The following is a 25171-nucleotide window of genomic DNA, read 5'->3' as shown; positions in this document are numbered from 1 at the left end:
TCGCTGTAAAAACACTTTCATGAATGTAGTTATATAGGCTTGGTAACTGACTGTCTTGAGGAGGTTTGAGTGACATAAAAAACAGAAAGACTCAGGTCTGCATCAGAACAGACAAAAACGCGCACGCGCACACACGCAGGCTCGTACGCAATTCAGACTCACATGGCCACAGTCTCTGGCTGCCATGACCAGACTGCAAGCAGCAGCACATGATGGGAGAAACAAATTAAGTGGTTGGGGTGGGGAGGAGGCTGAAGCAGGGAGCGGAAGGGATAGCAGGGTAGGGGCGGGGGACGGTAAACTGCTACTTGTGGGAGCATACAGTGGTGAAGTGGGGAGAGGGTAGGGCAGCCAGCTGCTGTAGGGAGGTTAAACAGAGAGCGGGTGGGGGGGGGGGGGGGGGGGGAGTGGAAAAGGAGAGAAGTGAAAAGACTATGGGTGCATTAGTGAATAGAGGGCTGTGTAATGCTTTCATGGGAACAGAAGGGGATAGGTAGGTAAAGGACACTGACAAAGGAGATTGAGGCCAGGAGGGTTACGGCAACATAGGATATACTGTAGGCCAATTTCTCTCCTGCACAATTCAGAGGGGAGGGATCCAGATGGCACAGGCTGTGAAGCAGTCATTGAAATGAAGAATGTCATGTTGGACAACGTGCTCAGCAACTGAGTGGTCCAGCTGTTACTTGGCCACAGTTTGTTGTTGGACCTCCACATAGACGGCTACCTTGTTGTTGTCGTGCCCACGTAGGATGCGGCACTGTGGTTGCAGCTTAGCATGTAGATCACATCACTGGTTTCACAGGGATAGATTATGCTTGTGAATGGACTGGAGTAGATGGTGCTGGAGGATGTATGGGACAGGTATTGCAGATAGGTCTGTTTCAAGGATATGAGTCATGAGGCAAGGGATGGGAGCAGGGGTTGTGTGGGGATATATCCCACAAGCAGCACTTTACCATTCCCCACCCCTTCCCTTCTCACTGGTGCTGTTCGTAAGAAATAAAGGAAATCGGTTACCACATATGGTTAACAGTGAAACACAGCAAAGCTGAGAGTAGTCTACTGCTGAGGTAAGATTTTTTGGATGGCTAATACGACAAATGGTGGACAGCCACCGTGCAGGAAGGAGAGAGGGGAAGGACTGTTTCTCGACCCCCACCTCATGCCTCACTGGCTTTCTTCTCAGCTGCCTGCTGTACATAAGGAAGACTTTTTCAATGTAAGGTTTGATTGAATTAGTTGTTGACTGAAATCACATGGCACATCTCTAATATAAAGATATTTCAGGTAATCTGACAGAAAAATTGCATAGATTTTATGTTTGGCAAAACAGATTGTGGATGAGTACTATCTATATGTTCCCTCAGTAGCACTGTTGTTTGACGTGGAAAAGAATCTAATTTCATTGCACATAAACCTTTATATCTGTGGATTTCAAGTTTGTTATGGAAGACATTTGTTAACATCTCAGAATACAAAACAGCTGCCCAAGTTTCAGTTTTACTCCAAAACCAATATGAATTACTCCTCCCATATCACTGTACCACGCAAACACATCTACCATATTTACTTTATTCCTATGTTTTCACATATTTAGTTTAATGTTTATATGTTACATATTGAGGGAACAGGTTGCAAGCAACTGAAGACTGTGGCACACGTTGGAACAAATCATACCTGTTGTCTGGGCTGTGAGGTCATACTTGAATCATTCCAATGACTGGCAGAGAAGGTTGAGAAGACCAGCCTTGTATGCAAAGTTTCAACAAAGCTTATAATTTGTAGCATTTTCCCCAGATCTGATTGTGGCTCCTTGGTTCTGAGTCGAGTGGAAGGACTGAACCAGAGACTTCGGAAGTTCTGTGACAAACTAGGCTGCGACTTCCTGGTCTTGTGCCATAGGGTTGAGAACTGTAAGATGCCCCTAAATGGCTCATATGTGCACTAAAAACCAGAGGCTGCTACCCAGATAGATGATTGTGTGTGAGGTGACACAGGGGTTCTGTAGATTAGGCGACTCTCCATCCAATCCAGATATCAGTAGCTGTAGGAAACCCAGAAATACCAAGGTAAGATTGAAAGAAATGCCTCCCACGGGTGAGAGTATTAAAATCCTTGTTGTTAACTGTGTAAGCATTCACAACAAAGTGCCAGAGTTCGAATCACTCTTGAAAAACAGTGAAGTTCACATAATACTGGATACAGAAAGCTGGTTGAAACCTGAAATTGATAGCAGTGAGATTTTTGGAGAAAGTTGAAGTGTATATCAAAATGATAGGCTAATGGGAAATTGAGGTGATGTATTTGTCACAGTAGACAAGAAACTCAAATCCTCTGAGATAGAAATTAAAGCTACATGTAAGATTGTTTGGGCAGGACTCTGTATCAGGAGTGGGCATAAAATTGTAATTGGATCCTTGTATTACCCGCCAGACTCATCTCCTGATGTAACGAAAACCTCAGTTCACTTATATGTAAGTTCCCCAATCATACTGTAATCATTGATGGAGATTTTATCCAACTATTAGTTGGGAAAATTGCAGTTAATGGTTAGTGTGATAAGACATCCTGTGAAACATTACTAAACGTTTTCTCTGAAAACTATGCAGAACAGATAGTTTGGAACCCCACTCATGATGGAAATATATTGGATCTAATGGCAACAAATAGACGTGACCTCCTTGAGGCTGTCCACATTGAAACTGGTATGGCAACAAAGACAAGCAGAAAGGTAGTTATGTTCAGGAAACTAGATAAAAATCAGTAGCATCATATCTTGATGAGGAACTTGAAATTCTCAGCACAGGGTAGGAGCATATAGAGGAACTATGGCTCAATTTTAAAAGAATAATTGACCATGCACTGAATGGATATGAACCCAGTAGGACAATTCGTAATGGGAGGGACCCTCCATGGTATACAGTCACTGTAAAGAAACTTGTAAAAAAACAGAGACTACTACATAATAGGTGTAAAACAGCGTAGGACTATAGGTAGAGAGATTCTAAATGAAACTTGTTTGGCTATCAAGAGGTTAGTACTTGAAACTTTTAGTGACTACCATAGCAGAATATTGTCAAATGATCTTTTGCAAAATCCTGATATTATGTTCTGGTTGTACGTAAAGGTTGTTAGTGGCAGCAGAGTTAATGTCCAGTCCCTAGTGAATGAGACAGGAACTGAAATTGAGGATGGCAAAGCAAAAGCTGAAATGCTTAATTCTGTTTTCAAATGTTCCTTCACAAAGTAAAACCTAGAAGTTGCCACTATTAAATCCTTATGTCACTGAAAAGATGAGTGAAATCAGTGTTAGTGAAGTTGAGAAACAGCTAAAATTTAAGTTGAACAAAGCTCCAGGGGCTGATGGAATCTATATCAGATTGTTAGCCTCTCTTCTAATTATAATGTATCGTAGATACTTTGAACAAAAAATTGTGCCCAGCAGTTGGGAAGAAAGCACAGGTAAAACTCATCTACAAGAATGGTAGTAGAAGTGATCCACAAAATTTCTGTTCAGTATCTTTGACATCGATTTGTTGTAGAGTCTCAGAACATAATCTGAGTTCAAACATAATGAGGTATCTTCAACAGAACGATCTTCACCATGTCAACCAGCGTGCATTCCGAAAACATTGATCAAGTAAAACACAACTCGCACTTTCTTCATGTATCATACTGAAAGCTTTGTATCAAGGCAGTCAGGTAGATGCAGTGTTTCTAAAAGTTCGAGCATTTGGGGTATCAAGTGAAATTTGTGACTGGATTGAGGACTTTTTGATAGGAAGGATACAGCATGTTGTCTTGGATTGAGAGTAATCATCAGTTGTAGAAGTAACTTGGTTGTGCCTCAGGGAAGTATGTTGGGACCCTTACTGTTCATGTTGTATATTAATGACCTTGTGGAAAATATTAATAGTAACCTCAGACTTTTTGCAGATGATACAGTTACCTAAAAGTAAGTAATGTTTGAAAGTAGCTGCATAAATATTTAGTCAGATATTGATAAGTTGATAAGATTTCAAAATGGTGCAAAGATTGGCAACTTGCTTTAAATGTTAATGAATGAAAAATTGTGCACTTATAAAATTAAAAAAAAACGTAGTATCATATGACTATAATATCAGTGAATCACAACTCATACAAATAGCTGATTGTAACACTCTGTAGGGATATGAAATGGAATGATCATATACATTGTGGGTAAAGCAGTAGCTATTTTGGTTCATTGGTAGAATACTGGGGAAGTACAATCAATCGACAAATGAGAATTCATACAAAACACTCATGCAACTCATTCTGGAATATTGCCCAAGGAAATAAGACTAACAGGGGATATTGAGTGTATGCAGAGAAGTGCAGCACAAATGGCCACAGGTTTGTTTGACCCATGGTAGAGTCTTACGGCAATGTTGAAGAAAGTGAACCGTCAGACTCCTGAAGGTACAAATAAACTATCCTGAGAAAGCCTACTAAAAAAATTTCAAGAACTAGGAATGTACTGCAACCTACTATGTATCACTCATGTAGAGATCATTCATTCTTCCTGTGCTCTGTATGTGAATGGAACAGGAAGAAACCTTGATAACTGGTGCAATGGAACCTAACCTTTGCCATGCACTTTTGTGGTGATATGCAGAATATGAATATAGATAGTCCACAGACAAACTACATTTGATTTTCTTGTGAAAATGAAATCTATAGTTGCCCATACATGAGAAGAAAGATTGTGTCCTGGCACCAAGAAAATCTCAAGGATTTCTACTTTGGCAAGGATTTATGCCCTTCCCTTTGACATTTTGCTGATTGTTCTCATACTTACTTCTGATAGATTCGTTCTACGGATATATTTCCTCAAACGATGGAAACTCCAGGTAAGAATATCAACAGTGAAGGAGACGATAGATTGTTACTTACAGTAAAGAAGACACACAAAGTTCGAGACAGGTACCATTAAATGACGTTCACGTAAAACTTTCGGCCACAGCCTTTGTCAGTAAAAAAAAAAAAACACACACACACACACACACACACACACACACACACACACACACACACACACACACACACCCCTCACGTACACGCAACCAGCATCTCAGGCCAGAATACATCATCACATGGGATGCAAGCAGCAATCTGCAGGGGGTAAGGAAGGGAAAGCGATAGTGGTGTATGGATCCCTACTTGTCGCTGTTGATGCCAGCTCCCTATACACCAACATCCCTCATGCTCATGGTTTTACCACTACTGAACAATGCCTTTCCCAGTGCCCTTGAGACTCGAAACCCACTGCCTCATTCTTCATACACTATACTAACTGTATCCTAACCTACAACTACTTCTCATTTGAAGGGGGGATATATAAACAAATCTCTGGCACAGCCATGGGCACCCACATGGCACCCTCCTATGCCAACATTTTTATGGGTCGTCTAGAGGAGACGTTCCTAGCCTCCCAAAACACCAAACTCCTAGTCTGGTTCAAGTTCGTAGAGTACATACACCAAATAGCTGCGTATAATAAATAATCTTTGTTTATGACAGACTGTTTTGGCTTAATCGCCATTTTCAAATACCAGTAGTTACAATTTTGGTGAGAACAGGAGTGGATGCCAGTGTCATTCATATTAAAGTATCAGTCATATACTCACGTCTTGATTGGCGCAACATCCATATTTCATAGTTAGTGAACTGTTTTGTAACTGTCACTGCTGTAATAAGATCGTAATGATGTCAGGGTGTTGAAAATAAAATGTTAATTATAACGGGACAGCAGTTTGACAGTTCCACTCTTAAGACGCTATATGTTTACAAAGATTGTGAAGATGAACAGAGGTATTATTTAATCAATTAAAATTTGTTATGATTATCTTTGGTTGTTGCATATCTTACTTTTGATTTATCCATTTTTGGGTTCTAAAAGTTCATTAAAGTTTTTAAGGTAGTACTTGTGTCTAAATTCTGTGTGTTCATTTAGTATTTTTTGTGGATATTTTCTCATGTACATATAAATTTGTAATTCCTCAAGAATGTTCATTGCAAACCCATTTGGTATTCTGTGCAGAATCTGCAGAGCATTTTTGATAGTATCAGCAGTGTGATTTTGTTTTTTCAAGTGTAGAAAGAAGCTCAAATAATTATGTTTGTTCTCTCTAATGTGTTCTTTATACCTCATGTTAAAATATCTTCCTGTTTGGCCAATGTAAAGCTATTACAGCTGCCACATGTGATTTTATATATGCCTGGGTCATCATATTTCGGTGTTCTAGTGTTGGCGGAACGTAATTTTATTGACAGGTTGTTATTGGTTCGAAAGGCTAGTTGAATATTTGTGGCTTTAAAAAGTGCATTAATTCTGTTGGAGATTCTACCAAGGTAGACTGCTGGTACGTATCTTATTTTCTGTGTAGGTGATGTTTCTCGAGTTAGGCATATACCGTTATGTATTGTGTTCTGCTTTTGTGTTTTACATTTGTAATATAATTTTGCGATTATGTTGGGGTCAAAATCATTTGTAGAGGCTATATAATGAAGTGTGTTAAGTTCTTTTTGAATTTCTGGTTTTTCTAATGGGAGGTTATTTAATTTATTAGTCATTGAATGGAAAAATGCTAGTTTATGAGCCATTGGATGACAGGAATTGGGATTTATAATATTGTCAGAAGTGATGTTCTTTCTATAGATATCCATTGTATGACAATTATTATTTTTGCCAATTGTGAGGTCTAGATAGTTAATGGTATTGTCTTTCTCAGTTTCCACAGTGAATTTAATTTCAGGGTGCCATAGATATTTTCCTACATTGTAACAGGTTATATTTTATTACTTGGATTGTTTTCTGTACTGGCACATTGGTGTATAGATTAGTGACACAAAGTGAAATAAATTTACCATTAGGTGGGAGTTGTATGCCTTTTATCTCTCTTGCCAGAGTACGTGAATTTTTGATTGTGTATTTTTTGTTGAAAGTATAAAGTTTTGTTATTATTGTGTTTAGTTTTTTGCTTATCAAAATTGATGGGCTATTTATTTTTTATTCAACATCTTAACATCATTTACAATCTTATGAAAGCAGTGACAGTTACTAAACAGTCCACTAATGAGGCAATATGGACGTCACATCAATCTAGACATGAATGCAAGACAGTTACTTCAATATGAATGACATTGGTATCCATACATGTTCTCACCAAAATTGTAATTGCTGGTACTTGAAGATGGCGATAGAGCTGAAACAATCTGTCGTAAATAAAGATTACTCATTATAAACAACTATTTGGTGTATGTACTCTAATAATCGCGTCGTTATCTGACAAATATTTGCTGCTGGCTGTAAAGAAGCAAAATTGTTGACGATATCGTCTCATGAATTAAAGGGGAACATTCTGTGTTTTATTCGCTTAAAAGTCAAATTGGTGAAGATAATTGAAGGCATCAAATACAGTGAGCATTGTCTTCGAAGTAATGTCATTCCTACGTAAGCCTACATAAAAGTGACTGCAAGACCAGATCTTGTACCTCAAATCGAGATCTATACAGCAAGATTGTGGATAAGACATGAAATACGGGACAAATTACATAAAAAAGAAATAGTTAATCAAGAACTCTATGTAGCACATCTTAAGTTAAGTAACAGCGTAACAACATTAACTTTTGATTATATTGCGTAGTTTGTAGATAGATATATATGGAATATTTGATGTACCCATAACAAGAAACTCACAAAACTTTTACTCATCCAGCATCACATATGACAACCTACACATGAATAGGAACTGATTTTCAGTTTTACCCACGTTTAGAAAATTTCACAAATATAGAATTTACAGGTAATGAAACAAATCTGCTTACAAAAGGTCTGAAATACAACATAGCCCCAACACTAGAGGAAAAACTCTGTAAAGCATTTGATAGCCACCACTTAAGTTGCAATTGGTGTAGCTAATCTCTCATGCAGAAAACAAAATGAAATTATGGTTAATATAATAAACATTATAGACAGTGAATTAAGCAGACAAAATGCATACAAATACCAGCCCAAGACAGAACAGAAAATTCTGTATAATATAAATGATAAACTGCTATTAAGTGGTACAACATTAAAAGCTAATAAAGGGAATAGTGTGGTCATACTCAACAAAAATGACTATAGATAAGGTCATGTCATTCATTGAATCAAACAATATTACAGAATTGCCAAGCTACCCCATCAACAGGTTTGCAACTAAAATAAACAAAGCCATTAAAAACTATAATACCATTCTCACAGAACATACACAATAATCAATCCAACTACACCAAAATTATGAGTGCAACCAGAGACACACAAACTGATGGTTCCGATTTGGTCTGTATTAATTGCATAAATAGCCTATCATATTTGATAAGCAAAAAACTAAACACACTAATAACAAAAGTTTATACTTTCAACAAAAAGTACACAATCAAATATTTGCATACTCTGGGAAGAGATATAAAATACATACAAATCCCACATAATGGTAAATTTATTTCACTTTGTGTCACTAATCTATAGACCAATGTGCCACTACAGAAAAAAAATCCAAATAATAAAATACAACCTGTTACAATGTAGGAAAATATCCATGGCTGGAACACTTGAAATTACAAATCTTTTGGAAATAGCATTAGCACAAAATTATTTTGAATTTAACAACAAAATTTATACCCAAGCAGATGGAGTAGCCTTGGGTAATAGTGTAGCAGGTACATTAGCTGATATTTTCCTAAATTCTTTGGAAGACAAATTCTTTAACTCAGATTGGCCTATTCTCAACCAAATTCTATACTATTTTAGGTATGTAGATGGTAGCCTCATATCGGTAGATGGCAGCCACACAGATATTGAAAATAGCCACCAAAAACTTAACCAACTGCACCCTGAAATTAAATTCACTGTGGAAACTGAGAAAGACAATACCATTAGCTATCTAGACCTCACAATTAGCAAAAATAATAATTGCCACACATATGACGTCTACAGAAAGAATACCACTTCTGAAAATATTATAAATCCCAGTTCCTGTCATCCAAAGGCTCATAAACTAGCATTTTTCCATTCAATGACTAATAAATTAAATAACCTCCCATTAAAAAAAAAAAAAAAAAAAAAAAAAAAAAAAAAAAAAAACAGTAACTCAATAAGAACTTAACACAATTCGTTATATAGCCTATACAAATGATTTTGACCCCAACATAATCACAAAATTATATTAAAAATTTAAAACACCAAAGCAGAATACAAATCACAGAGGTATATGCCTAACTCAAGAAACATCACCGACACAGAAAATCAGATACGTACAAGAAGTCTACCTTGGTAGAATCTCCAACAGAATTGATCCACTTTTTAAAGCCACAAATATTCCACTTCCCTTTCGAACCAATAACAACCTGTCAATAAAATTACATTCCACCACCACTAGAACATCGAAATATAATAACCCAGGCATATATAAAATCACATGTGGCAGCTGTAATAGCTTTTACATTGGCCAAACAGGAAGAAATTTTAATGTGAGGTACGAAGAACACATTAGAGAGAACGGCCATAATCAGTCGAACTTGTTTCTACACTTGAAAAATCAAAATCACTCTTCTGGTACTATCGAAAATGCACTACAGATTCTGCACAGAATACCAAAAGGTTTTGCAATGTACGTTGTTGAGGAATTACACATTTATATGTACATGAGAAAATACCCACAAAAAATATTAAATACACATACAGAATTGAGACACAAGTACTACCTTAAAAACTTATCGAAGTTTTAGGACACGAAAATGGATAAATCGGAAGTAACATATGCAACAACTAAAGCTAATCATAACAAATTTTAGTTCATAAAATAATATAGCCGTTCATCTGCACAATCTCTGTAAACATATAGTGTCGTAAGAGTTGAATTTTCAAACTGCTGTTACGTCGTAATTAACATTTTAAACATCTTGACATCATTTACGATCTTATTAAAGCAGTGACAGTTACAAAACAATCCACTAACGATGCAATATTGATGTCACATCACTCTGGACGTGAGAGTACAAGATAGCTACTATAACGAGAATGACATTGGTATCCATACCTGATTTCATCAAAATTGTAATTGCTGGTACTTGAAAATAGTGACAAAGTCGAAACAGTCAGTTGTAAATAAAGATTAATTCACGTTCATTGATGATATCTTCATGATCTGGATTCAGGGCCAAGACACGCTATCTTCGTTCTTTCACAACTTCCAACATCTTCTCTCCCATCTGTTTCACGTAGTCCTCCTCAACCCAGCACGCCACCTTTGTAGATGTTGACCTCCCCCTCTCTGATGGCTCCATTCATACCTCTGTCCACATTAAACCCACCAAGCACAAACAGTCTGTGCATTTTGACAGCTATCCTCTCTTTCACACCAAAAGATCCTTCCCATATAGCCTGGCCATCCGGGGATGGCATATCTGCAGTGACAAAAGCTCCTATGCTCAGTATGTTGAGTCTTACCAAGGTCTTCACAGACAGGCACTAGCCCCCAGGCCTAATTCACAAAGAGATCTCCCATACCATTTCTCCTCACATTCCCAATCCTTCCACCACCCCCCAAGAACCAGCCACAAATGAGTGTCCTCTTCATCACCAAGTACCGCCCCAGATTGGAACAACTGAACCACATCCTTAGCCAGGGCTTTGATTACTTATCATCGTGCCCTGAAATGAGGGACATCCTACCTGAGATATACTCCCCCCGCCCCTTAAAGTGGTGTTCCATTGCCCACGCAAATTCCACAACATCCTAGTCCATTCCTATGCTACTCCCTATGCCAACCCTTTGCCACAAGGATCATATCCCTGTGGAAGACCCACATGCAAAAATTGCCCAATCCATCCACCCAGCACTTTCTATTCCAGTCCTGTCACAGGTTTATGCTACGCCATCAGGGGCTGGACCACGTGTGAAAGCAGCCATGTCATTTACCAGCTCTGCTGCAATCATTGCCCAGCTTTTTATATTGGTATGACTACCAACCAGCTGTGCAGCAGGATGAATAGTCACAGCCAGACTGTGGCCAAAAGCAAAGTAGACAACCCTGTGGCACAACATCCAGCTGAACATAACACACTTGATTTCAATGGCTGCTTCACTACCCGAGCCATCTAGATCCTTCCCTCCACCACCAGCTTTTCTGAACTGCACAGGTGGGAGTTATCGTTGTAACAAATTCTCCGCTTCCGGCCTTAACCTGCGGTAACATACTGTCCCCACACCCTCCACCCAACAGTTTCCACCTCCTCTCTCCTATCACCTCTCCCCCATTCTCATCTCCCACTCTGCTTATTTGCAGCCCTCTGCCAATGCATCCACCCTTCTTTCTCCGCTCCTCTCCTGTTTTTGCCCCCCGCCCCCCCCCCCCCCCCCCCCTCCAACATCCCTCCCACACTACCTCTTGACGCTGTGTCTTTTGGCAGTCTAGTCCCTGCTGCACACTCCACCTGACAGTGTTCTTTTCGCTCCTTATCCATGCACTACTACCCCTTCCTTGCTCCCTCCAGATTGCTGCTTGCATCCCATGTGATGTTGCGTTCTGGCCCAAGATGCTGGAGCTGGCGGTCATCTGTGCATGAGGTGTGCTTGCATGTGTGTGTGTGTGTGTGTGTGTGTGTGTGTGTGTGAATGGCTCTATCTATTACTGATGAAAGCTGTGGCAGAAAGCTTAATGTGAGTCACTGTTAATTGTGCCTGTTTGCGACTTTACATGTCTTCTCTACAGTAAGTAATGATACATTACTTGACTTAGTTAGAGATAAATGTTTTGTGTAAGAGGTATATTCTTCAGTTAAAAGGTGTGTTTTGAAAACCTGAAGCTGTGTTCGTGGAATATGTGTAGATGGCTTTTCTCCCTTGTATAATGTGAAAAATAAAAAAAGTATGTAATATTGCCAAGTTTAATTCATTCCTTGTGCTTTCAGTCTCGGCACAACATGGAGGACTTTGAATTGTTTACACTGGATGATGTTGATGCTGCATTTGACAAGATAGTTCAACTGAAATACAATCAAAGTGTAGCAATGAAAGGTATGATAACTTTTAAATACAATCAGAGTGTAGCAATAAACTGTATAATTTTTAAATTGAAAAACCAGAACCTATATAGATCATAATTCCAAAAATGTAGTCAGTTTTCAACTTCATGTATTGTAACACTGTGTGAACATTATCACAGATCACATTAATATATGAACAAAATTGTGCTAAATTCTTTGATCTTTTGGCAATAAAACTTAATAAGTTCAAAAAATACGAGATGAAAGGCAAAAACGCAGTGCATATCATGTTGCAGATTTATACCTAACATGTCTGATTTACAATGGTCTGCCTAAACTTTATTTTACCTCAAAGTGAGCAAAAATTTGTCCAAAGTTTTAGTCCTCTTGATTGGCACATATGCGAAATGTAAGTTGAACTTTAGAGGTCTCAAACTTTGTTTAGTATCTGCAGAAGTCATGAGAGAGCCACTCCCCTACACAGTCGGCATGGTTGCTTCACAGGCCAATTGTGACTTGGTAACCACCGGGGAAAAGAACCTCGTGAGTGGAATGAACTCGCCGTGAAAATTGAACTACGGGAAGCGGAGCATCCAAACCCATGTAGATACCCGCATGACAGTAAACTCGGCACACAGTGGGTGAGCCAGCTAATGACTGAGCACATGCCAGTTCTCAGCAGCAGTGCAAGGCTAGTTCTACAGCGGTTTAACTCTGCAGGAGCACTGCTCTATTCCCCTTGCTGCTACTAGCAAGTATCATTTCTGTCATCAGGTCTGCCCATATGATGTGACACATTCATCCTCTGTCCTCCATGACGGGTTTCTGAACTATCCCACTGTTCTACCCATGCCAGCTCATCTGCCTCCATCGTGACGTCTGCTGGTGGGGATATTAAATCCCTCCCCGCTGTAAAGGCCGAGTAGGCCTGAAAATGGTCAGGCTTTGGCCATGACCTCTGGTGCAGAACTGGAGAGAGCATCAGAGAACTCGGTAGTGGACTGACCACTGAAGGAGGCAACAGCGATACTGCCTGCTCAGCCAGAAGGGTGGAAGGACATAGAGGCTGCGGAGTCCACCTCTGGAGAGGCTGCGGAGTTCACCTCTGGCAATCAATCAGGATGAGGCTGCCTCCATCAACGAAAGGGAATAGGAGGCAGAATGGGAAGGAGGCAGGTTGAAATCCAAGGGCTCCACCATGAAGGTGGAGGGGGGAGCCGCAGTGGGCCTGCAGGCAGCAGGAAGACAGGAAGGGTGTAGCAATGATGCGACATGCTGCTGCAAGTGTGAGCTCGCTCTAGGACTAACAGTGTGATCAACAATGCTGCTCATTGACTGGAAGGCCGCAACAACAATGCTCCGTCAGGACATGGGTGCAACTGATGGGCATAGTGAGTAAGTTGCTCTCCACTGACACACACCTTGAACAACTGCCAACCTTTGTGGCTCACCACAACACCCTGCCCCAGCTGCCAGCCGAAGGACTGGGCCCAAACTGGATCCCCAGGAGGGAATCGCAGCAGGCAATGGTGGTGCAAGGCATGTGACTCTGGATGCAGCAACTCCAGTAGTCCCCACTGCTGGCACCCATACAAACATTTTGCTGGACTGCACTCATTGACCAGCGTCACTCAGTACGTAGCCAGAAAACTCGACAATCATCGTCGCGGATAGCGGTGAACATGGACTTCCTCAGCTTGGTTTTGAATGAACACACAGTGTGCTTCGCTTATGAGTTAGAAGCCAAGTGGAATGGGGCAGTAGTCAGATGCTGAATACCATTGCAGAAGCAAAACTCCTACGACACAAATATTGCCTACTGTTATCAGACATGACGGTCCAAGGAGATTCCTCAATGGCAAAAATAACTGATAACAGATGAATGATGTCAGTGGCGACAGTTGGCTGTTTTCAGGAAATTCGGCAATGTATCGACCACCAACAGCGACATGCCGCCCAAAAATGGACCCCCAAAATAGATGTGCGTGCTTTTCCAAGGGTGCTTGGGATCAGCCAAGGAGAGAAATGGTACGGCAGTGTGACCAAGTTCTGTGCACATGCCACGCAAGCCCACACCAAATGTTTGGTGTCACAATTGATCACCAGCCAGTAAATGTGACATTGCACTAACGCCTTCATCCAAGTCATATCCCAGCACAGTGTATGCAGCAAATAGAGAAGAAGAGGTGCAGTGCTGGTTGGGCAACCACTCAACACCATTGTTCCCCTGTGGCAAGCATGAGGTTTGCTGGGACAACGATGAGTTGAGCACACAAGAGAAAAAATGTATGCTGTGCTGGATCTGCACCCTAAGAGTCATGTTTTGGCCAACCCATCTGGACCGCTGAAATGATTTTCCGGAAAATGGGTCAGCAGCCGTGGTGGTCGCAACCTATCATGCCGTCAACAGAGACCAATGCCATACTGGTGTAAAGTTAAGTCAGTCAGGGAGCATAGCACAAATGCTGCCTGAGAGATTGGAAAACTGGTGGACATTCAGCAAACCAGACAAATTTAATGCCCGTTTTGTGAAGCTGGTTAATAGGCTGGTGGACATGTGCAGCTTGGGGAGTGAACTGAGCATAATACGAAATCTTACCCAAACTAGACTGGAGCTCTTTCAGGTTCTTGGGTGCTGGTGGGTTGACAATGGCTTGATGTGGTCGCCCGTGTGGGGGTGGGGGTACCAGGGGCCATTGATCACACACCGGATTGTGCTACCTGACAATTATCAGAAAGGATGTCCCAATCCGCTGCTGCAATCTCATGCGATTCCGCAATTTGGGAAATGTTGGATAAAAGTTGAACAAGGTCAACGCCCTAGTCTGAACCTCGAGATCAGGAGCTAACTGGACAATCACACACCGAATTAGCAAGTCTGGGTGAGAGGTAGCACATTTGGGACAATCAAAATGACACTTGTGTGAGAGGCCTTGCAAATCAGTGATCCAGGCCACATACAACTACCCAGGCCGCTTGTGGTGCTGTTGAACTGCAACCTTGCCACTACCATATGAGTTTGTTGTCCGAAATAATTGGGTAAGCAACTGACAAAGCTTGTCAAAGGGAAGCAACTTGGTCTCTTTGGAAGGTTTCAAATTTTGGACAACTTCATATAAACCCACATTCCTGGACAACAACAAGGTGGCCTCATGAAATGGATCAGCTGTGCCTTACCTGGCAATACAGCAAGAACCAGCACAAATAATTCTCCTACCCCTCCATAGATTCATTGAAACTGGAAAAATGTGCCAGGGGCAGTGGGGGCGGAGAAGAAAACTGCCCCATAGGCAGATGGCCCTTGCCTGTGAGTCAGCGTCTGGCTTATCAGTGTCTACATCTGCTCCTATTGCTTCTATTGTCGTAGCTGCAGCTGCTGCAGTTCCTTCTGTAGGCACAACTGTTCCTGCTAACATTTCAGAAACACTGGGTCCATGGTAGGCCAAAGTGAGCACTATGGTAAAAAAGGAGAGAGAGAGAGAGAGAGAGAGAGAGAGAGAGAGAGAGATGTCACAAATGTAAGGACATCCTTCATCACCACTTTAATATCTGCAGAAGGCAACACTGTCAGTTCTGGTACTGCACAGGCTGACTGGATCAATAACCACTGGGAACCAGAACACCATGAGTGGAACGAACTCGTGCGAATTGAACTACAGGAAGCGGAGCATCTGAACCCACGGATGTGCACTTGACAGTACATTCGGCACATTGATGACGCGGGTGGCTAATGACAGCACATGACAGTTATTGGCCTGAAATGCAATGCTAGTTCTATGGTGTTTTAACTCCATAGGAGCACTGGCCTGCTTGCAAGTAAACACTTCCACCCTTGGGTCTGCCCATATGAGGTGACATGTGCACCCTCCTTGGCAGGTTTCTTAACTACTCCATTGTTCTACCTATGCCACCTCATCTTCCTCCATCATGAATTTCACTGGCGGGGATATTAAAAGTTTGCTGTTCTTTAAAAAAAATTTTCCAATACTTTTCCTAAATTCATTGATGAGTTGAGCATATGCTAATATAATCTAGTTTTTATAGTTCACAGCAAAACATTGGTTACTAATTAAGATACTAGTGGACTAAAATTTTAAGAATGGCATTAGTTATGTTGTATGGTGGTCATATTTATAGTCTTTCTGCAAATGTGGATTTGATTTAAATGAATTTTTATTCTCTTGCTACAACATATCTGACTGCACACAATTTTTATCTCTGGCAACTTACAATGTTTAGTGGACTTGTGTGGGCCAGAAAAATAGTTCTTCCAAAGATTATGCAAACTTACAGTGTTCAGTGTATCTGTAGTGCCAAAAAATAGTTCTTCCAAAAATATTGATTTATTTTTCAGTGTTCTATTATTGTATGTGTCAATTTTTATTTTATACATTCCATAAAAAAGCTCCTAGTTCAGTTGTTTTCATTGTGCATAAGTAGAGATTAAAGAACTTTTTACTTTTGATGAATTTCCTGTAAAATCAGTCAAAACAGTTTCCATTTTAATTCTTTTTTTATGGTGATTTCAGTAGCATACTGTGGGCACAGTCTTTTTCAGCTTTTGCTTCTTTACATGTATTTGTTTGAAAGCACACACAAACAATGACATAAGATGATTTCTTTCACCACTCTGCTGAAAGGTAGTGATCTCTGTGTTAATCTGTAAGATGCTAGGAAGAAAATGTTTCAAAAAGAACTTAAACAGCTTTGGCACACAAGCATTTTGGATGAGAGTAACTTTTTTCAGGCTTAAAGTCATAAAAGTAATTGCCCTAGCCATCTCTTGTGGCACATTACTGTTAACTTACTAACTTACTTTACACTTGCATGTCTTTTATGTCTTCCAGAACTGTGATGCATATTATGAAGAGTGTTGTACATTACGAGCTTTTGTGACAGACAGATAATTGATTTCTGATCTCTGCCTTTTGAGAGCAGTGGCCAGGTGAAGTTCTGCCCATCAAAGGCACATATCTGAATAAGAGTCTTTTTTTGAAATGTAGTTTTAATGTATCATGGAAATTAATTTTTGAGCACTGCAGTATAATTCATTCCCATATGCACTGTAATGAAAATGTGGATATAGAGTTGATGTTCTACATACGAGGTGGAATCCAAAATTTTCGGGACTGGTGCTGCCATCTGGAAAGTAGTAGTTGTAGTAGTAGTAGTAGTAGAAGAAAATCTTTGCACTGCTAGGTGGTGAGAGCTGAATATCTGATGAGTCAGTGTGTGGAGTGGCATTCAGCTGGGAGGACATGTTGTGTGTCCAGTGATTTCCGTAATACTCTGTGTTTGGTGTGTGGTGATTTTATGATGGATCCGCGAACAGAACAGCTTGTGTGTATCAAATTCTGTGCAAATCTTGGGAAAAGTGCTTCAGCAACCCTTGCAAAGATTCAACAAGTGTCTGGGGGACAGAGCATGAGCTGTACACATATGTTTGAGTGGCATGCTCAGTTCAGGGCCGGCTGTACAGACATCGAAGATGATGCTCACACTGGATGACCTGTTAGCCGCACAACGCCAGACATTGTTGCCAAACTTCAACAATTGGTTCATGCGGATCGACATCGAACCATTCAAAACCTTGCGGATGAAGTGGGTATTGGTTATGGGACATGTTAATGAATGTTGACTGATGAATTGGGCATGCATTGTGTTGCCGCAAAATTTGGATGAGTGATTGCCTGAGCTGTTACCTTCCCAAATTGCCAATTGGTCCTTCTGTCAGGTGTGACCTGAGGTGTGAACAACAATCACATAAGGCGCTAAGGCTGGTGAGCCCCCCCCCCCCCCCCCCCCAATCTCTATCTCTCTCTCTCTCTAGTCCAGGGTGTATACGACCCGGGACAACCAGGAGATCCGGGAAAAACCCGGGAATTTTTTAGAATTCCAGGAATTTTTCTTTTTTTTGAATTTCCATTTTCAGTTAAATTTTTGTAATTTTGTCTGGTAAGAAACAATACTCTAACAAAGGATATTACTGTATCCTGCTACTGCAGAATAGTATTGCAGCAATAAAACATAGACGGGAGGAAAAAAAGAAAATAAAACTTAAGTTGGAAAGGAAATGTGCCATATACACCAATAAAACACAGTGCTCATACAGACGTCAGCCAACAGCAAAATGTGTCAAAGGATTTACGAAGATTGTTCAATGCTTCACAACAACAAATTGCCTCTGATGAGCATGACGTCTCAACTGTTTGCATTAGATTCGTTTGAGCAGTTGCGAGTGGGCTCATGCTCATGTGCGGTTGAGTCATGCATGCGTAGTACCTCCTCCTGTTTCCAGCTACAGAAGTGTGGCTGTTAGCTGTACAAGCATTAGCAGCAAGCAGCAAGATGCTACCCTGAAAATTTTTACTGGCATGCGCAAGCTGCCAGATTCAATGGGGGCAAACTGGGGTATCTACCCTGGGCTGCAAGAATTCATATTCTTGAGGAAAAAAAAAACCTTTTTTCACAAAGCGCCTATTATCCAGCGCACGTTGGTCTATTGATTATTCATATGATTTTGAAACACATGCCTGTTGGTTTTTGAATATTTTAGAACATATTGTAAGGTTATTTCTGAATGAATCACAAGTTGATTTTTGAATACATGTGTGCTGTACGTCATGTCTCTGCCAGGGGAATCCCTGTCGCATCTAGAAATAAACTTTCCTGCAGACAGAAGGGGACGGAGCTAACGAGTTGAGCAGAATAAAGCCGAACGGGTGAATGTCAGTCGCTGTTTGTTTATGTGGTTGACTGGGTTTGCGAATGATCAGCATTGTTATAATTACCAGCAAAATCCCTAGATTCAGGTTACCAGAGTGGAAATAAACTTCTAACTGGAATAACAGGTAAGAAATATTACGTATTATCTTCTTGGTGTATCCAAGAAATCGGAATTTTGATAGAAACATTTTGGCCAGACTGTTGCACTAGTAACGACCAGTTGTACAGATCTTGGTAGCAGCCACCTATGTTCTGTTCTGGGGGTAGCGCGTAAAACACGTTGGGCAAACACATAATAACGCCTAACTGTAGAATAAACGCAAATAACTAAGCCTTTGATTGTGGTAGGGTTAGTGAAATTAACTGGAGAATGAGTTTTGACACTGGCAGGAATAGTTACAGAATTAGTGATGACAAGATAGTTTGTTAGAATGAGGAAGGAGAAGAAACAGGGACATCACACAAATTATGGAAGAATATGACAGTGTAGCCATGTATGGAAGTGAAACATGGACGGTAAATAGTTTGGACAAGAAGAGAATAGAAGCTTTCGAAATGTGGTGCTACAGAAGAATGCTGAAGATTAGATGGGTAGATCACATAACTAATGAGGAAGTATTGAATAGGATTGGGGAGAAGAGAAGTTTGTAGCACAACTTGACCAGAAGAAGGGATCGGTTGGTAGGACATGTTCTGAGACATCAAGGGATCACCAATTTAGTATTGGAGGGCAGCATGGAGGGTAAAAATCGTAGGGGGAGACCAAGAGATGAATACACTAAGCAGATTCAGAAGGATGTAGGTTGCAGTAGGTACTGGGAGATGAAGAAGCTTGCACAGGATAGAGTAGCATGGAGAGCTGCATCAAACTAGTCTCAGGACTGAAGACCACAACAACAACAACAACAACAACATGACAGTTCCAGATTTCGTACTACTACTTTTCGATCTCAGGTCGCTTACAATTTTCAGGGGAACTTTATACAATTCTTCTGCAGCATAGTGGCAACTTGGGGTAGCGATGGTATCGATCGTGCACTCTTATCTCCAAAGTGTAGGAATTGTGAATCATACTATTACTTTTCGATCTCATTCTTGAGAAGCTGGAGTGTGAAACTATTTCCGATGCTTGTAGTGGGCCTAATAGGCATTTGATATTGGTACTATGTGAATTATATTCTGTTGTGTTAAAAAAAAAGTGACCATTTGTGCTAAAACAGTGCAATCTAAAACAGTCTGTTTGTTTAGTGTGTGTTACAATTGCTGCAATATTAGACAGGCCTATTTAGTTTTATCTAGCAGACAGTGACAGAATACACGTAATCAGATTGAGAAACTACACCAGTCTTGGGTACTGTTTGTATTAACAGCTTTTTCAGTATTAGACAATGACAATTCATTTTTTCAAGTAGCAAAACGTTTGATGAAGTTAGATGAGGTAATAGATCCTTTCACAGAAAGGAAAGGACACAATGTAAAGCTGTAGCAAGGTTAGAGAGAAAAAAGTGCTATCACTTGAGGACAGAAGAAAGTGCTATCACTTGAGGACAGAAGAAATATGTACTGTCTTGCTTGTCACTTGTCTTTATTGGTTTCATGTATCGGGTATTTAATTTTATGTTACACAAAAAAAGTGGGAATCAGTGAAGTTCGGTGGCAGGAGGTACAAGACTTTTGGTCAGGTGATTACAGGGTTATAAATACAAAATCAAATAAGGGTAATGCAGGAGTAGGTTTAATAATGAATAGGAAAATAGGAATGCGGGTAAGCTACTACAAACAGCATAGTGAACGCATTATTGTGGCCAAGATAGATACGAAGCCCACACCTACTACAGTAGTACAAGTTTATATGCCAACTAGCTCTGCAGATGACGAAGAAATTGAAGAAATGTATGATGAAATAAAAGAAATTATTCAGATAGTGAAGGGAGACGAATATTTAATAGTCATGGGTGACTGGAATTCGAGTGTAGGAAAAGGGAGAGAAGGAAACATAGTAGGTGAATATGGATTGGGGCTAAGAAATGAAAGAGGAAGCCGCCTGGTAGAATTTTGCACAGAGCACAACATAATCATAGCTAACACTTGGTTTAAGAACCATGAAAGAAGGTTGTATACATGGAAGAACCCTGGAGATACTAAAAGGTATCAGATAGATTATATAATGGTAAGACAGAGATTTAGGAACCAGGTTTTAAATTGTAAGACATTTCCAGGGGCAGATGTGGACTCTGACCACAATCTATTGGTAGATTAAAACTGTAGATTAAAACTGAAGAAACTGCAAAAAGGTGGGAATTTAAGGAGATGGGACCTGGATAAACTGAAAGAACCAGAGGTTGTACAGAGTTTCAGGGAGAGCATAAGGGAACAATTGACAGGAATGGGGGAAAGAAATACAGTAGAAGAAGAATGGGTAGCTTTGAGGGATGAAGTAGTGAAGGCAGCAGAGGATCAAGTAGGTAAAAAGACGAGGAATAGTAGAAATCCTTGGGTAACAGAAGAAATATTGAATTTAATTGATGAAAGGAGAAAATACAAAAATGCAGTAAATGAAGCAGGCAAAAAGGAATACAAACGTCTCAAAAATGAGATCGACAGGAAGTGCAAAATGGCTAAGCAGGGATGGCTAGCGGACAAATGTAAGGATGTAGAGACTTATCTCACTAGGGGTAAGATAGATACTGCCTGCAGGAAAATTAAAGAGACCTTTGGAGATAGGAGAATGACTTGTATGAATATCAAGAGCTCAGATGGAAACCCAGTTCTAAGCAAAGAAGGGAAAGCAGAAAGGTGGAAGGAGTATATAGAGTGTCTATACAAGGGCAATGTACTTGAGGACAATGTTATGGAAATGGAAGAGGATGTAGATGAAGATGAAATGGGAGATACGATACTGCGTGAAGAGTTTGACAAAGCTCTGAAAGACATGAGTCGAAACAAGGCCCCGGGAGTAGACAACATTCCATTGGAACTACTGACGGCCTTGGGAGAGCCAGTCCTGACAAACCTCTACCATCTGGTGAGCAAGATGTATGAAACAGGCGAAATACCCTCAGACTTCAAGAAGAATATAATAATTCCAATCCCAAAGAAAGCAGGTGTTGACAGATGTGAAAATTACCGAACAATCAGTTTAATAAGCCACAGCTGCAAAATACTAACACAAATTCTTTACAGACGAATGGAAAAACTAGTAGGAGCCGACCTCGGGGAAGATCAGTTTGGATTCCGTAGAAACCCTGGAACGACTTATCTTAGAAGAAAGATTAAGGAAAGGCAAACCTACATTTCTAGCATTTGTAGACTTAGAGAAAGCTTTTGACAATGTTGACTGGAGTACTCTCTTTCAAACTCTAAAGGTGGCAGAGGTAAAATACAGGGAGTGGCAGGCTATTTACAATTTGTACAGAAACCAGATGGCAGTTATAAGAGTCGAGGGACATGAAAGGGAAGCTGTGGTTGGGAAGGGAGTAAGACAGGGTTGTAGTCTCTCCCCGATGTTATTCAATCTGTATATTGAGCAAGCAGTAAAGGAAACAAAAGAAAAATTCGGAGTAGGTATTAAAATCCATGGAGAAGAAATAAAAACTTTGAGGTTCGCCGATGACATTGTAATTCTGTCAGAGACAGCAAAGGACTTGGAAGAGCAGTTGAATGGAATGGACAGTGTCTTGAAAGGAGGATATAAGATGAACATCAACAAAAGCAAAACGAGGATAATGGAATGTAGTTGAATTAAGTCGGGTGATGCTGAGGGAATTAGATTAGGAAATAAGACACTTAAAGTAGTAAAGGAGTTTTGCTATTTGGGGAGCAAAATAACTGATGATGGTCGAAGTAGAGAGGATATAAAATGTAGACTGGCAATGGCAAGGAAAGCGTTTCTGAAGAAGAGAAATTTGTTAACATCGAGTATAGATTTAAGTGTCAGGAAGTCATTTCTGAAAGTATTTGTATGGAGTGTAGCCATGTATGGAAGTGAAACATGGACGATAAATAGTTTGGGCAAGAAGAGAATAGAAGCTTTCGAAATGTGGTGCTACAGAAGAATGCTGAAGATTAGATGGGTAGACCACATAACTAATGAGGAAGTATTGAATAGGATTGGGGAGAAGAGAAGTTTGTGGCACAGCTTGAACAGAAGAAGGGATCGGTTGGTAGGACATGTTCTGAGGCATCAAGGGATCACCAATTTAGTATTGGAGGGCAGCGTGGAGGGTAAAAATCATAGAGGGAGACCAAGAGATGAATACACTAAGCAGATTCAGAAGGATGTAGGTTGCAGTAGGTACTGGGAGATGAAGAAGCTTGCACAGGATAGAGTAGCATGGAGAGCTGCATCAAACCAGTCTCAGGACTGAAGACCACAACAACAACAACAAAAAAATATAGCAAGTTATTAGCTAATAGACAAAAAAAAAGACCAAATAACATGTCTTACATTTCCTCGTACACGTTTTATATATCAGTCTCCTCAGAAAGATGTGTGCTGTAAAAATTTTTAAGAAGTTGATTATTTATTTATTTATGCATCCTACCTCAAACGCTCGAGGATGTTTTTTGCCGCAGTTCGGAAATATTGTTGATCCGGTGCTGATGCACAGAGCAGTCTGAATTGTAGTGGGGACATGGATAGTCTCCACGTGACCCGTGTTTACGTTTAGTGATTTTGCTGTTTCCTCTTCGTTTATTGCTCTCAAGTCAAATGAAAACAAAATCGATTTCTGTGGCCGGGAACTATCAAGTCAATTAAAATACATTCACATAGTTATGGAAGGGTAAAATATGTTATTAGTTTCATATTTTATTTTCACCTTCCTGACAGTCAAGCATTAATCGCCTTGCAGAACAATGAAGTTATTTTTTTCTGTTTGCCTAAGAAATTTGGCTTTTATTAATCTTTCCCACTGAGGCAATCAGTTTATTTGAAACGAAGTGTTTAAGTCCACGCTATTGGATAGTTTCAACTATTTCACTGTAAAAATACAGCAACCAGCCACTTTTTAATGCGTTTTATTTACACCAATATGCATTTCGGGTTTGCACCCATTTTCAGCTGGCAAATTACATGGATCTTCAATTTCTACAGTAGTACAATCTCGACAGCAGTTTGGATGCTGCAGCAGGCCTGTGCAAAAGCAACGATTCCAACCATTTACTTCAATTTCACGAGTTTAAAGTTACGCACTATCAGTTGTTCATTTTACTTACATTCTCCTCTCCTTGTTTTTTCTTCGCTTCTTTTTTTGTAACACCACATCACTTTTTATCACGTATTTTACATAGGCGCACTGTGTTATCCGCCATGTTGTCGACTGACAGCTTTTGTTCACATACAAACGGTTTATCTATGGACAGAGCTATATTTTACGAAAGTTTTGAGGTTCTAAGATAAGCTACTGTTTTCTAAACATTGACTTGGGTGATAGAAGTATTCTAAGTACGATGTATACAAATTTTTTTCTTTCTTTTTTTTTTTCTTTCTTTTTTCTTTTTTTTCTTTCTTTTTTTCTTTTTCTTTTTTTGGCAGTATTGAAGATAATAAACTAACACAACACATTTATACAAAGCAGTAATTCATACATTTACAATATAACAAAGATAGAATTAAGATTTTTATGTTTTATATTATTACATGCATTTGTTGGGTTTATATTAAATTATGTTATTTCTTGATTGTGCTTAGTAAGTGGTTTGATAAGTAGAGTGTGGAAGTTTTTCAGAAATATTCAGTTTGATAGCTCTGTTTGGTCGTTAAGTATGTCAGAAGGGCAGAAGGGGATGCATGTTTCAACTGTTTGCTGCATTTCAAAAGTGCATCTTTTCATCTTCTAGCAGGTATGGCATTATGCAACAATAAAGAACCAAACATGAGATAATACAGTACTGGTACTCCAAGAAAATTTTCATCTGAATCTGGACATACGAATGTGCACTGAAAGCCAAATTTTGTATTTCAGTATGGTTCATGAAATTCTGAGGCTCTTGGAGTATCTTCTGATGTCTTGTTTCTTTTATGACATAATGTAAGATCTTTTAATGTTTTACACATAAAAGCATACAGGCTTCCTGCATCACCATAGCTGCTTAAGTGCGGTGACGCCTGTTACCTGGTGCTCTCTGGCAACTGCTGAAATGAATGTATTTCTAACAGGAAAATATTGCGAATGGTTGTTTGAAAATTGTTACTTTCAAAGTAAATCTCCTTTTATGCAAGCTGAACTATGTGTGAGAATGTACAATGAGTTTCTTAAATCACAGAGTGTTTGCCTCTCATTTAAAAATCAACTCTTTGAGGACAACCATTTAGAAAAATTTCTACCCCAGAAGATCAGACATTTATGTTGTTATTAAAAATTTTACTGTCACATTTGTGTGATGTAT

General features: G+C 39.8%; 1 protein-coding gene across 2 annotated transcripts in view; it reads left to right on the top strand.

Moving 5' to 3' along the window:
- The window catches only part of LOC126467465 (probable cleavage and polyadenylation specificity factor subunit 2), a 188982-nt gene that overhangs the window by 21126 nt on the left and 142685 nt on the right, over positions 1–25171 (top strand). For both annotated transcript variants that reach the window (XM_050096465.1, XM_050096464.1), the window contains exon 4: positions 11981–12086. In XM_050096465.1, the coding sequence (XP_049952422.1) occupies positions 11981–12086 (106 nt within the window). The remainder of the gene's footprint in view (positions 1–11980; positions 12087–25171) is intronic.

The sequence above is a fragment of the Schistocerca serialis genome, chromosome 1, assembly GCF_023864345.2.
Source record: "Schistocerca serialis cubense isolate TAMUIC-IGC-003099 chromosome 1, iqSchSeri2.2, whole genome shotgun sequence".
In the NCBI taxonomy this organism is placed as follows: Eukaryota; Metazoa; Arthropoda; class Insecta; order Orthoptera; family Acrididae; genus Schistocerca; species Schistocerca serialis.
This window is presented reverse-complemented; position numbering and strand designations above follow the sequence as displayed.